Below are 14,203 nucleotides of genomic sequence, written 5' to 3' on the forward strand. Positions count from 1 at the left end.
TAATTATCAACTGCTGGCCACTCTTCACCTTATTAGGAGGTTGCAACCATAATAGTGGAGATCAAAGCAACCAACAGTTCAGGTTATAGCCTATAGGATGGAATAGGATCCTCTCCCGTCCAAAATGGACTGGAGAATATTTAGTTTATAGTTAAAATTTTGTTTAGAAATCTTAAAATCACAAATAGGACACATGTTCACTAACTAAAAATAATAATAAAATATTATTTTAGATTTAAATAAAAAAAAATAAAAATACAAATTATAAAATATTAAAGGGTGGCCGGACCACTCCAGTTAGGGGCTGGGGTGGCCGAAGCCACCCCATGGCCCTTGGGGGTGGTCCGGCCACCCCCAAGGGCCAAATCTTAAAAAAAATTTCGTTTGGCCATTGGGGGTGGCCGAACCACCCCCAAGGGCCATGGGGGTGTCTTCGGCCACCCCCCGGTCTGGGGTGGCTGAAGCCACCCCTAGGCCCAACGGACCACCCCCAGTTCGGCCACCCTAGCCCCCAACTGGGGTGGTTCGGCCACCCTATTTTATAATTTTGTTTTTTATTTTTATTTAAATTTAAAATAATATTTTTTTATTATTTTTGGTTAGTGAACATGTGTCCTATTCGTGACTTTAGGATTTTTTTTCTTAGAAATTCTAGTCATAAACTGAATATTCTCCTATCTATTTTGGACTGGAGAGGATCCTATTACCGCTTAACTGCCAGAGTCGCCACTTAAATTTGGTGAACTGTAATTGAACGGCTATTTTTGGTTGTCCTCCTTACTTTGTGTTTTTTTTTGTTTTTTGTTTTTTTGGTACTCTTCTCTTCTATTGTTCTGACAAAATTGGGCCATTTGGCCCTATAATTTTTTTTTTTTAATAAATAAATAAATTGCAGAAAATTTATCCCATCAGGGAGTGCAGTTCAAATTGGAGGTAAGGTGTGTTTTTAAAAACGAACAAATTTTTAAAGGTTGAACAACGATTTTAAAGAATGAACTGCAATTTTACTAAATGCAAACTCTGTTTTTAGAAATCAAATTTTGATTAATTACATTTTGAAATCGCAAGTGTTAAACCACTAAACAAAACTGACTCTAAGACATGATGGTGATAACTAATAACATTAGGATTACTCTGAAAATTGTGACAAAAGAAAAATTGGTCTTTGAAAAGGGAAAATGAGAGGCATTTGGATTAGGGCTGTTAAATGAGCAAAGCGTCTCGCGAGCAAGCTCGGGCTCGGCTCGCATAAGATCGGCTCGTGCTCGACTCGAATATTATATGAAGCACTTCGTGAACACAAATCCTAGCTCGAATATTAAACGAAACAAGCTCGGCTCGACTCGTGAGCAGCTCGTGAGCTCGGCTCGTATAAGGCTCGCCTCGCTTATTAAGTTCGGCTCGTATATTTTTTATTAAGTAACAAATAACAATATATAATCAACATTACTCATTTACTCAATAATAACAAATATATTATATACCTTTGTTTTTTTTTTTTTGTTATTTATGTATATGTGTGTGTATATATTATATATATAATATATGTATATATTAATATAAAAACATATAAGAAATATATATATATATATATATATATATATATATATATATATATATATGATATTGTCATTAATCATTTTATCATATGATATAATCATATAGTACAACCGCACAAGTTATTGTGTCATTTAATACAAATATTATAATTAGATAGTTTATACTTTGGAAATTGGAATCGTATATATCACATAATCATTAATCATTATATAATCATATTGTATATCTGCATAAGTTATTGTGTTATTTAATCAATACATTATAATTATATACTTTATTCTTATAAAACATATATGATGTATCACATGATCTTAGATCTAAGATAATATTAATATTAATTGTGAGATAATATGATCATAAAATTTAAGTATGAGTGTACGACCATTAGATCATATGAATTTATTACTTAGAGTTTGAGTATTTCGGTTTTCTTGCTTCTGTTTTGTAATAAGGCTTGGCCACTCGATCTGCTTGCTTGGATGTGAACTGAAGTACTGAACTTTGATCCAGATCTTTTAGGTCGTGGATGTGAATTTTAGTCCAAACCTTCGAGTTGTGGACATGAACTTCATCCTGGCTTTTGGGTTGAAGAGGAATTTGCGCTACCTATGCATTGGATTGCGTCTGTCTTATGTTTGTTTAATGTTCTTTAACATTTTAGTTGATTTTGTATGGATGATTGTGATGTTGGGATTAATCTATTATATTTGTTTAATGTTCTTTAGCATTTTAGTTGATTTTGTTAGTTTTAATTGTAAGGTTGACATTAATCTGATATGTTTGTTTAATATTCTTTAGTATTTTAAGGTGCAAATTATTCTGGATGATTTTTATAATCTAATACATCTAAATTACAAAAAAAAAAAAAAAAAACAAAGTCGAGCTCGAGCCTGGCTCGAGATCGAGCAAAATAGTCGAGCTCGAGCTCGAGCTCGAGCAGGGTACATACCCTGTCGAGCCGAGCTCGAGCAGCATAGTCGGGCTCGAGTCGAGCTCGAGCTCGAGCTCGAGCCTAACTCCAAAATAAATGAGCCGAGCCTGGACAGCCAAAGCTCGCCCAAGCTCGGCTCGTTTACAGCTGTGATTTGGATCCAATCGTCAAATCATATCCAAAAGGGATAATAACCAAACACCTTTTTTCTAATTTTCTTTCACTTGAAAGCAGATTTGTCCCGTTATAGTGCACGTCTCAAAATTGTCCATATTTTCATGAAAATGATTTCTCATTGGCGAATTAGCTTATAGCCAAGTCTCCATCAGCCAATGGCCAAACAGATAATACAAACTTGTAATCACCGATCCTTGCTCTAATTAGAGACTTATTACGTTGCCTGCTTTTAGTTTTGTGGCTCCTTTTCTTTTGGGGTGTAATTTTGTTCGTGGTCCTGGACAAGTACCGTCATCCCTTGGCCCACGCCGCCCACCCTAGGGTTGAGACTTGAGAGCAGGGCTTTGGGCAGCCAAGCTTCAGTCACCACACCGACAAGACAACCGCACTACAAATTGTAACCATGCTATGGCTATTGGCTAGTGCCGAAAATAGATACAATTCACATCAAATTAATCAACAATTTGTAGACTAACTTATCATGGATGTTTCAAAACTATCTTTTAGGATCCCTAATCTTTTGAATTAAATAAAGAGAAAATTACTAAATTAATCTATGGGGTTTAATTTTGTATAAAATAAAATAAATTACTAGGGTTTTAAAATGATCTTATAAATTCACATGATATACTTTTGTATCAAAATGATGCCTCTATATAAAGTCCAACTATTTTTCAACAGAGTACTTGTGAATTACAATTTTATCATCAAATAAAATATTATGAAAAAAAAAAAAAAAACTTGGTTGATGGTGACCAAGCCAACCCAACCCATAGGCCCTTGAATGACCTAACCATGAGCCTTTGGAAGTGGTCTCGGCCACCACTAGAGATTAGTTTTAGGGGTGGCCAAACTATCCCATAGCTTTTGGGGTGATTCAGCCATCCCTAACAACTGATTTTGAGGGTGATTCAACAATCCTTAAGGACTGTTTTTAGAGGGGTTTAACCACTACCAAAGGACTAACCGGCCAAAAGAAGTGGCCAATCAACTCAATAGACTCTTGAGATGGTCAACCACCCCCTAACCAAGTTATTTTTCTTTACTTATGTTTTTTTTTTTTTTAATAATTTTTTATTTGAAGGTAAAATTATAATTTTACAAACTGTATAGAAGAAATTGCCAAAATCTATACGAAAGGAATCATTTTGATATAAAGGTATACCAAAGAAATTTATAAGATCATTTTGAAATCCCAAGAATTTATTCAATACAAGATCAAAACCCAAAAACCAATTTAATAATTTTTCCTCAAATAAATAATAATTTTTCCTTAAATCTAACTTTCCGTCTCCTTTAGGAATCTTTTATGGTTAGCTGCATTGCAAACGTGTTTGCTCTGCCATATGCTGCTAATAGATCTTACAGAAAAATAAATGCAGCTTATAAAGTACCTCACACCAAGTACACGCATTGCACCTAGTTTGCCACGCACAAGGACCAGAAGATAAAAAAAATCATTAAAAAAAAAAAAAAAAGAAACTGATGGAAAGAATACCATCAACATCAAAATTTCATGTCAAATGCTTATAACCATAGTTTATATCAAAGATTAGGATCACGGACCACGCAATTAGATCAATCCGGGGCAGATCTAGCTCGCCGCTTCCTCACAAAATCCAGTACATGAACCTTGCAGCAATGTTTACATTTGCAACATTTACAGCCTAAGTTGCCTCAATTTCCAAACTGAGCCAAAGGTGCTGCAGACAAAGAAGGGATATGCATGTAAATTCTTTGTTTATTTCTAGTCTGTGCCCTAATTTAATCCAATGCACCCCTCCTAAAAGTTACCATATACCCTTCCATAATCTACCATTTTAATTCCAAAGTACCCAGTTTATTCATACCACAGGGCCCCTAAACTGTACAGTATAAGAAGTACCTCCAGCTTGCCATCTATTAGCTTCCTCCAAAACCTTCTTCAGCACTTTCTTCTGGCAACCTTTGGTACCTTTTAGCAATGATTTAAGGACATAAAGGTTGCTATTGGGACATAGACATGAGTTTCTTGATTTAGAACATTATGCAAATCGCTATTCATTCATCTTTGAGAAGAATTAGCAATTGTAGATGGCACTTCAGTGATCCCAGATAATGAAGTTTGTTGAATTGGAGTACTGATATCAGCTACTCCAAAGTCGGCATGAAGCATATCCATCCCAGTCCATTCAGCGGGAGCTATTGTTGGAGCACAGGAATTGAGAATCCAAAGTAGACATAAAATTATGTTAAAAAACAATAAAAACAAAAATAAGAAAAATAAGAAACAATGCTAATACCATCTGTTTTCCACATGTCAGTTATGCTAACTTCAGCATCTGATAGAAGCCAGTAATCTGCATCATTCTGTAATAACAAGCAAACAAATAAATGAACGCCCAATCAAATCATACATATCAACTTCACCATAGTTGACTCTCAGCCTTTGTAAATTTAAGATACATTGAAAATAATTAGCTATAGGAACAAATTACTCAGGATAACAACACTTACATCAACATCTGAGGGAACAATCTTCATCATGCCTCCAGCAAAATCCTGTGAAGCACTAAGGTCAGAGGATATTTGATGGCCGTACAGTGCCTGAGGTTCAATTTCATTCCTGGTGCTGTTCACATTCACCACTTCTGTGGGTGGGTTCTCATTAGAACCCGAGCTTGAAGCCACTGGGAAGCTCACAGGTGGCTCAACATTGTTAATGTCCTCAAACTTCTCCTCAAATTGACTACAAAACAATCAAAGGGAGTTCAAGGGCGGAAAAAGAGGGAGAAAGTTGGATAACACATAGGACAAAACGGAACAATTTTTTTTTTAAAAAAAAAAATGCCAGAAACAATTAAGGATCTCAAATCAACTATTATTACAGATGCAAGATAGGTAACAAACCTGCAGAAGCAGATATTTCAGACTCAAAAAGTAGACAACAATACCTGACAAGGTAGACATCAATAGGTCCCATTGAGCTTCTAAGAATAATCCGATATCTCCTTTGTGGATAGTCAACAGCCTGATATATATAGAAGCACTCATGCATCAAATCAAATTAAACATAAAAATGAACCGTCCTTCAATTTGTTTGGTCTGGACTTACTTCATCTGGATCTGGGACTTCCAGCGTGGTTCCATGAGGAGCTTTAATTGCTAACAGGGTTTGGTTCTGCCAGAGAAGGACTTAAACTGGTTAAACTATAAAGCTAAGGCACCATTGAACACATATAGAAGGTGGGACACAATTATATAGTACTAAATCAGTATAACACAAAATGAACTGACCTCGAGGCAAGGTAGGCCCTTGATATCTTCTTTGGTTACAAAAAGCAACCTAATAAGAAGAATATAAAGTCAGCGGGTTGCAAAGCCTTATAAACCATTTGAGTCTTTTTTTTTCTTTACAAAAAATAACACAGGAAAAGATTTTACTTTTGGTTGTTTTCATCTTCACTCAAACCCCTCAATCTTTCCTGCATTTCCCTGCAACAGCTTGAAAACGTTAGCCTTTATTCAACGGTTTCAAGATAGCAACATTTACTGCTTTGACAAGAAAAACGGCCATATAACCTTATCTGATCATCCAATCTTTGCTCTCGCATGGAAAGGTTTTCAACTTCTGCCTGCAGGAAAAAAACATAAGAAGAATTTTCTTCCTTGGTAAAAAACAATTAGATTGCTTTCTTCTTTCCTTCTTTTTCATCCTTTCTTGGTATCATATCATGGTTATCATCCCATATTTATTGGATGTCACCGAGTGGACATCAACGGTTGTGGACCACCAATTATTGAATAGGTATATGGGCATAAGAAATGCTACATACTACATTTTTATCTCACAGCTATCCCACAATACTGACGTGACAGTCCCAATCAACCCTTAAATTTTTTTATTTTTTTTATTTTACAAAGATTAATCCAAAGGGTGGTTGAAGCATTGTGGGATAATTGTGGGACAAAAATGTGGTTTCTAGCATTACTCTATGGACATATTAAACAAATATAGAAACAATCTAACCCATGATAATTGAAAAAAAATAAATATATCCGTGTGTTTAATCATCGCAAGAGACCAATATCCACACCCGCATACCTGTAATATGGAGGCATCATATTCCCCCTCCCCTTGCCTTAAAGCATCAAGTCCCCTAATCGGTCATTCAACCAATCCTCATGTAAGTTATCATTTTCCTCACATGCTAAGTAGAATCTCAAATCGAAATCAATTAAAAGCAAAGCAACATCAGATATTTAAATAGCATAGGTATCAAGTATTACTTCCATCGTATTCTGTTCTTAAGCTTCTTTTCAATTAGACCAATGCCTTCCAGGACATTTGTAATGTCATATATCCGCCTCTTCTGCACCTGTATCATTAGAAGCTCTCTAATTAGTATGAGTATTAAATAATGCATATAATCAGATGGCTCAATGATCACCTCCAAAGTTCCTGCAGCTTTGTTTAGGTCAAGAATACCATCCTCTGCTTGCTTGAGCAAATTGATGAACTTTTTTGTCAACAATCCTGTAAATTTCTGGCACTTTGTCACTCTTTGCTCAAATGACAACTTCAAAAGCTACAGAGCACATCATTACTACATATGAAGAACTCATTTAGATGCCAACAGTTTCAGCATTACCTAGGGAACTGTCATAACGGCAGCTGCCAGGAGTAAGAGGAGCAGGGGAACCTGCATGATTATAGAAACTGTCTTGTTAGATCTTATTTTTCTAGCAATTCTGGGCAGAGTCCAGACTGTATTATTAGAATGGTGCGAAGCAAATGTAACCTACGCAACACAACATAGGTTGTTTCCAAGACAAACTATCAGATTGGTATAAATCAACATCAGGAATGGTGTAAGAATTGTCTCACCGACATTGGACACTGGTGTTTGAGGCCCAGATCTGCCCTTTGAAGCCTGTGACCTGTTGTATATCCTTCCCCCTTTTGCAGACACGGGCGTCTTGAGCGGACTGTTAACCACACTATGGCATCCAGGACTGCTAGTCCAGTCAATAGACTGAACTTCATGGTCGTCTGTTCCACTCTTCCGCTTTAATAGCTGAGAATCATATCAGGTTTGTGAAATTATATAAATGACAGGTAGAAGAATAGTCAACCACAACACTATTTTAAAATGTATCTTTTAGTAAGTGATATTTACTTGATATATAGGGTTCTGGTGGATTAATTTCCAGATGGAAATATATATATAGCACTTGAATACTAATGTGGAAGATGCTGACAATACAACCACAATGAAGAAACCGCAAGTCCTCCCCATAGTCCAATTAATTATGAGTATACATGAATATCCATAAAATACTAGAAGCTGAGTATCAATTAAAATCAGAAAATCTAACAATTCTTTTTGTGATGGGCGGCAAAGCAATAATGAGCAACAAAAATTTAAGAACAAACATGTTAGCATACAATATAAGCCACTCAAGAACTGATACAGAATCCCATTCTGGCTGTTGGAGAAAATTGAAATGAAGTCCACTTCCCTTTTTTATATTTTTTTCAAAAGTAAATACAACTTATACACCCGTCTAGGATCGAACACGTGACCTTATCATTCACCCCTACTTATAAGTGAAGGAACTTCCATTTGGACTAAAGATCAATGTTAAATGATCACAGAAAAGTTCACTAGAAGGACCTTAAAGTCAATTCTCAATATTACCACCAAACAGTTGACATCAAAGTGGTAATACAGTTTTGATTTCATTGCTGATGATGAGTCGAAATGGATGAAAAAAAAACACAAGGACAATGTCAATAAGCTCCCTAAGATGCCTAAGCTTCCCTTCATGTTCAGCAAAAACAATAGGAAAGAGGTAAACAGTTTTGATGTAATTGCTGATGAGGAGTCAAAATGGATGAGAACAACACAAGGACAATGCCAATAAGGTCCCTATGATGCCTAAGCTTCTCTTCATGTTCAGCAAAAACAATAGGAGTCATATACAAACTATGTATTGTACATATGTTGTCACCCACATTGTCTTTCGAAGATTGGAACATAATATAGAACCCTCATGAACATTTGAGCTTTCTTCATATTGTTGATAGGAATACATCCAAAAAAACACCAGTGAAGATGTCTAGAAATCAGTAGCAAATGTTGCACCCACTGACAATATTGACAAGGAGATATAAGTGCTCTCTCTGTGTTAAAGAACACATTGGTAAAATAATCCTTGGTCAACTCAAATGGGAAAAATTGAACCAGAGCAATACATGTCAAATGTGAGCTTGTCTTTGTTGTGCACTATAATATAACAACAAATTTAGCAATTCAAGATTCATATCTCAACCTAACTAACACAAGCAAGCAGTCAGTTTGCACCACATGCCTCATGCCAAACAAAAAGGATTGAATCACCATAATCAAATTGAAAATGGTGTACAGGTAATAACACACATACTCAAAAGAAATTAATAATGATTGACCGCATGTCAAAGCCAATTTTAACAGCTTCTTCAAAAGAAACTAATGCATTAAGTTAGCAAGTGTTGCTTCCCATATAGAAGAATTCCCTCTTAAAATAAAAATCCTGGTTACCATCCATAAGAAAATAAAGACTTAAGAACAAATATAAACATTCAAAATGAGCCTTCAGTCCCATGCCATAATGTTGAAAAAAGACAATCTTCTCATATTCATCAATTCTATCAGAGATATCTTTTTCAACCTTCACTTTGTTTTGCATACTCAAACCATCTTCAACATCCACTAAAAATATACTAATATTAGATTGTATGTACCAAACAATTCAAATAGAGCTTTGCTATCCCTTCATCACGAAGAACCAACATAACATTTCAGTAAAAAGCTCAACCAAAGGACTAACTTGCTGAAGATGTAATTTTCACAATCCACGAAAAGAATAAACTAAATCGATCACTCTACATCTTGGAAAATATGGTGTTCGAGTATGGTAATTTGAAGGGTAAACGGAAAAAACAAACAATAAAGGAAATTAATAGCAAACCAGGACTGCTGATTTGCATGTTTTGACTACCCTCTTCAAGCTTCCAAATTAAATTCACTAACACGAATCCTCTCCAAAGTGATTATCGTCCAGATAAATACAACAAAGTGAAAATTTCCATATATCACAAAATGTTATTGCGCAAAATTGCCGGTACGCGCATATATCCTCAATATGACCATAGAATTTGAGCGTCAGTTCATAATTTGACAGTGTCTTGTACAGCAAGAACGTCACCAAACAAGCATGAATTTCCTTCCAACCATCAGCATTGCATAAAAATTTAAAAAGAGAAAACAAAAATCATTCAAAGCGTTTCAACAATCAATCTCGCCAATATTATCCACAAATCACGCATCAGTTACACTTTAGGCCAAGTAAACCGCTCTCCTAAACTCAAAATAAAATAAACTAGAGAAAATAACAACAAGCTTACGGGCGATCTAACGACGATTGCTTCGGCTTCACGATCGGCGGCTTGGCGAAAATCGGCGGCGGAGGAGAAGCGGTGGTAGTCATCGGGAGGGACAAACGGCGGTTTCGTGGACGCAAGCGTCGAGAGGTTCCGCTTAGGCGGCGGCGGAGGGATCTGCATCCCCCCTACCTTCGGCGCCGTTGGGCGGCTCGGACCTCGAGCGCCGCCGGACATCGATTAGCCCTCGCCTGCTTCCGGTGGAGGATCTCTGAGAGGTTCCGGTAATTGGACGAACAATCTGAGAGTGACGTGAGCGATAGGATCTGCGTGTGTGCGTAAGAGAGGGTTTAGAGAGAGAAGGGGTTTGGGGGAAAGTGTGTGAGGGAGGAGAGAGCAGAAAACGAGGGAAGGAGGGAATTTTTAGTTTGGGATAGATGTGGAGGGAAGCACGGCGCAAAATGGAAATTTATATTTTTGTACTTTTGCCCTCCATGTTTAGCGGTATTCTATATTGACCCACTATAAATTAGATTCCCTTCACTTTTCTTTTTTCCTTTTTTTTTTTAATAAGTATTTGTTAGTGCTTCTTAAGAGCCGTAAAGTCCATGCCCTAAAATCACTAGTCCTGTAGTGATACACTATAATGAGTCATTTGGTCCCCTCCATTCTTCTTAAACTTAAAGATCATAAAAAATAAACGGTCCCCCTATCATCCAATTTTTACTGTTTATTTTTTTCACATAAAATCTCCCCCAATGACTATTTTAATTTTTACTGGAAAAAAAGTCAAACTCGTTCCTCTCAATGTTCCAAACACAAATGTGTTTTGTGGATTGATTTAAATATTTTTTATTAGTTTAATTCTGGTTATATACCTTTTTCACGGCTTTAAATATGTATAAGCAAAGTATAATTTGCGGAAGAAAAACAACACAAACTCTTCCTACCAAAACCTATATGATTTAACTAGTTTGGATGAAAATTTTAAAGAACAACGGGTAATTTCATTGAACACTCCTGAATTTTTACCCGATTTGACAAACTCTTCAAACTTCAAAATCTCTCAATTTAATCCAATGAACTTCAATTGCAATCAATTTGGACCCATCCGTTAGATTGTAAACATTAAATGACGTTTATACCCCTGATTTTTTTTTAATAAAATTTCAACTTTACTCTTAATTTCAAAACATTTTTTTATTTGAAAAAAAAAAAACAAAAATCAAGAATATTTTTGTCTTTTTTGGTATTTATAACGGCTAAATTTGACGGAGGGATTCAAATTGAGAGCAATTGAAAGCTCATAAGACTAAATTGATAAATTTTGAAGTTTATAAAAATTTATCAAATCGAGTGAAAATTCAGGGGTTTTCAGTAAAGTTACCCTAAAGAACAATTATTCTCAATAGGAAGCAATATAAGTATTATAGAGACGGTTTGACCTAGTGGTTTATAGGGAAATGATTTGTGTCTGCAAATAGATTAATAAACCTATATAATGCAAATTTACGATCCCCTCCCAAGAAAGAAAAGAAAAGGAAAACAAAGATTTGACCTCCATACTCATAAGGATTGGTTTAAAGCAATGTCAAATTACATCCAAACTTGTAATTAAAAGTCTACGGTTTGAAATGTTTATAGATTTTTTTCTTCTATAATAAATGAATGAAGAAAAAAAATGGTAAATATATGGTTTCCGTTGGTGATGGGAATCTCCTTAAATTTTCCGTCCAAATTTGTACAAGAATGAGAGAGTGGGTATATTGGGGCTCGGGGCAGCTCCGAACAGGTGACTTCTGCTCTTGCCCTCTATTAGAATTAACAACAATTTTATGTTGTACACCCAATCCTCATCCTTTCTTTGGCAGGGGCATGGATGAACAATAACCTGATAACATGGACTGTAAAAGGGATAAGGGAAAATCGATATTCAAAGATGTAATTTGAAGTTACGAACAAGTTTGGGGACACTAGTCAAAAAATGATGATAACTAATAAAAAGTAGAAAAGGACAAAAATAAAAAATAAAAAATAAAAAATAAAAATAGTAGGGGAGAGATACGCGCCTTTATTTGTCTAAATCGTCTTATACTTAAACGGCTCTCTATCAGACCATCACGATTTGTTGGTACCCTTTTTTCACCTTCCCTTTTTCTCCCAACGATGATCCGTGCAATTGCTATTGGCAAAACTGCGTAAGCCTTTGTACAAGCTAGGTTCACCGTACTTAGTCATCAGATGAGTGGAGAAAGTAATTATTATCGATTTTATTGGGTGGGCTCAGAGAATTTTGGCATCACTTTTAGTTACCTACTACTCTTGAAAATGGTACAGTATATCTTCGAGAGTGGATTTAGGTTTACAGCTTCACGCTTTTGAAAGAGATGCGATGGTGACAAGACAGCAGAATCCTGATCAATATTTAGGTTATCTTTGTTAAAGGGATTTTTTTTTTTTTTTTTAAGAAAATATGTTTTGATGTGATGTAAAAATAAAAGTAGTTTTTGAATGTTTGTTTTAAAAAGAAATGAAAAAGTATTATCAAATAAACTTATTAGTAGGAAATAGGAATTCATTTATTTATTCAGTAAAAAGGGTAAGAATGAGCGGTCGGCTATTTTATTTGGACATTACCATGGTAATACTTACTTGTTGAGAATTGTTCAGGAGGGGCCTAGACAGCGCTACTAAGACATTAGTGAATTTTCAATGCGACTAATACTAATTACACTTGTGTGAATGATTTTTCATTGTATATATTCGAATTCACGCCTTAATATATGCCTAAATTTCATTGAGATTTTCTTGAGACTACTAAACCATCGCCGATGGTGATATTTGTAGGGGTCCATTTAACTTGCATATATTGATTTTGATTTGAAATTCCATATTGAGGGTAAGTAAGTATATTGCACACTAGAGAAAGATTGAATAGTCTATGGCCAAGGTAAGTCAAGCGGGTCAACTCGTTTATGATTTGAACTCGTCTATGCTAAACTCTAACCCTATAATTTCGTGTCAAATTCATAGGTCGTGTCAAAAATTGTCAATCGTACTTTCAAAAATGACTTCCATTTTCAGTTGAGATTTTCGTCCAATTTTCTTAAAATAGTTAATAAAAATTGACATAAAAATATAAGTATGCCCATCATATAAAAAATGCAAAAATGTAAATTTTAGGGTTAACCAACTACAATTGTAGCTGGTAACAACCTGCCATAGCTCAACAGCCTAAAATGTCATCCAACCCCGTTTTGGTTGGATAATAGCCTAGCCATAGCTAGGAAATGAGTTGGACAACACCCTAAACTTTGTATTTTCGTATTTATTTAATTAAAAAAAAAATTGTGATGTGAAGGATATAATTGAATTTTCATATAAATTTTTAATATTTATAATTGCAAAATTGAAAAATGAGAACTTAACGTCAAATATATTAAAACATATATAAGGTAATATCACAATTTTCCTATAATTTAAAGCTACTTTATCACATTGTTTTTAGATGTTTATCACTTGGATAAACATATCTAAGGTAATATCACAATTTTCCTATAATTTAAAGCTACTTTATCACATTGATTTTAGATGTTTATCACTTGGATAAACTTATCCGATCAAGTCTTTAATCTTTATCACTTCTATGCCAAATGCTTACCAATTTTGGTGAATCACCTTTTCCATATACTAGGTTTTGGCTTTTATTTTTCTTGCATGCTCCATTTGTTTCGGAGAGACATGAAATGAAATGCAAAATAAACCAAAACTCCCATCAAAACACCTTCTAAATTGGAGATAGAAGGAAAGCAAAGAAACATCAAACTTATTAATGGTGTTATTCCCTCTGCGACTAATCTAAGAAAATGACCAACGTATATCCAAATACACAAACAAGGCAATGACTTGGGGTACTTTCCCTTTATTATTTTAATAATATTAATTAAATAATTAAATTTATTATTTCTAATCCGCTTAAATTTATGGGATTAGAGTGCTAATTAATATTTTATTGCCTTAAACTTATCCATACATACCGAGTTATGAATTGAATATTTGGTATGTAGATTGGCATTTCCGTTGGAAAAATGAATAACTATTGAGTAATATTACTTTTCACACCTATGTCA

General features: G+C 34.9%; 1 protein-coding gene across 1 annotated transcript; it reads right to left on the minus strand.

Annotated features, from left to right (window-relative positions):
* Positions 1-4,140: 4,140 nt before the first annotated feature.
* E2F3 (E2F transcription factor 3) lies at positions 4,141-10,475 on the minus strand. Its single transcript, XM_059607456.2, has 14 exons — positions 10,098-10,475; positions 7,536-7,725; positions 7,300-7,350; positions 7,099-7,184; positions 6,938-7,026; positions 6,753-6,807; positions 6,230-6,282; positions 6,092-6,142; positions 5,945-5,993; positions 5,763-5,828; positions 5,602-5,678; positions 5,165-5,396; positions 4,951-5,017; positions 4,141-4,849 (listed from the first exon to the last, which is right to left on the minus strand). The coding sequence occupies exons 1-14, from the start codon at positions 10,308-10,310 to the stop codon at positions 4,713-4,715; spliced, it is 1,416 nt and encodes a 471-aa protein (XP_059463439.1). The 5' UTR covers positions 10,311-10,475; the 3' UTR covers positions 4,141-4,712.
* Between the last annotated feature and the right edge of the window lie 3,728 nt (positions 10,476-14,203).

The sequence above is a fragment of the Corylus avellana genome, chromosome 10, assembly GCF_965113065.1.
Source record: "Corylus avellana chromosome 10, dhCorAvel1.hap1.2, whole genome shotgun sequence".
In the NCBI taxonomy this organism is placed as follows: domain Eukaryota; kingdom Viridiplantae; phylum Streptophyta; class Magnoliopsida; order Fagales; family Betulaceae; genus Corylus; species Corylus avellana.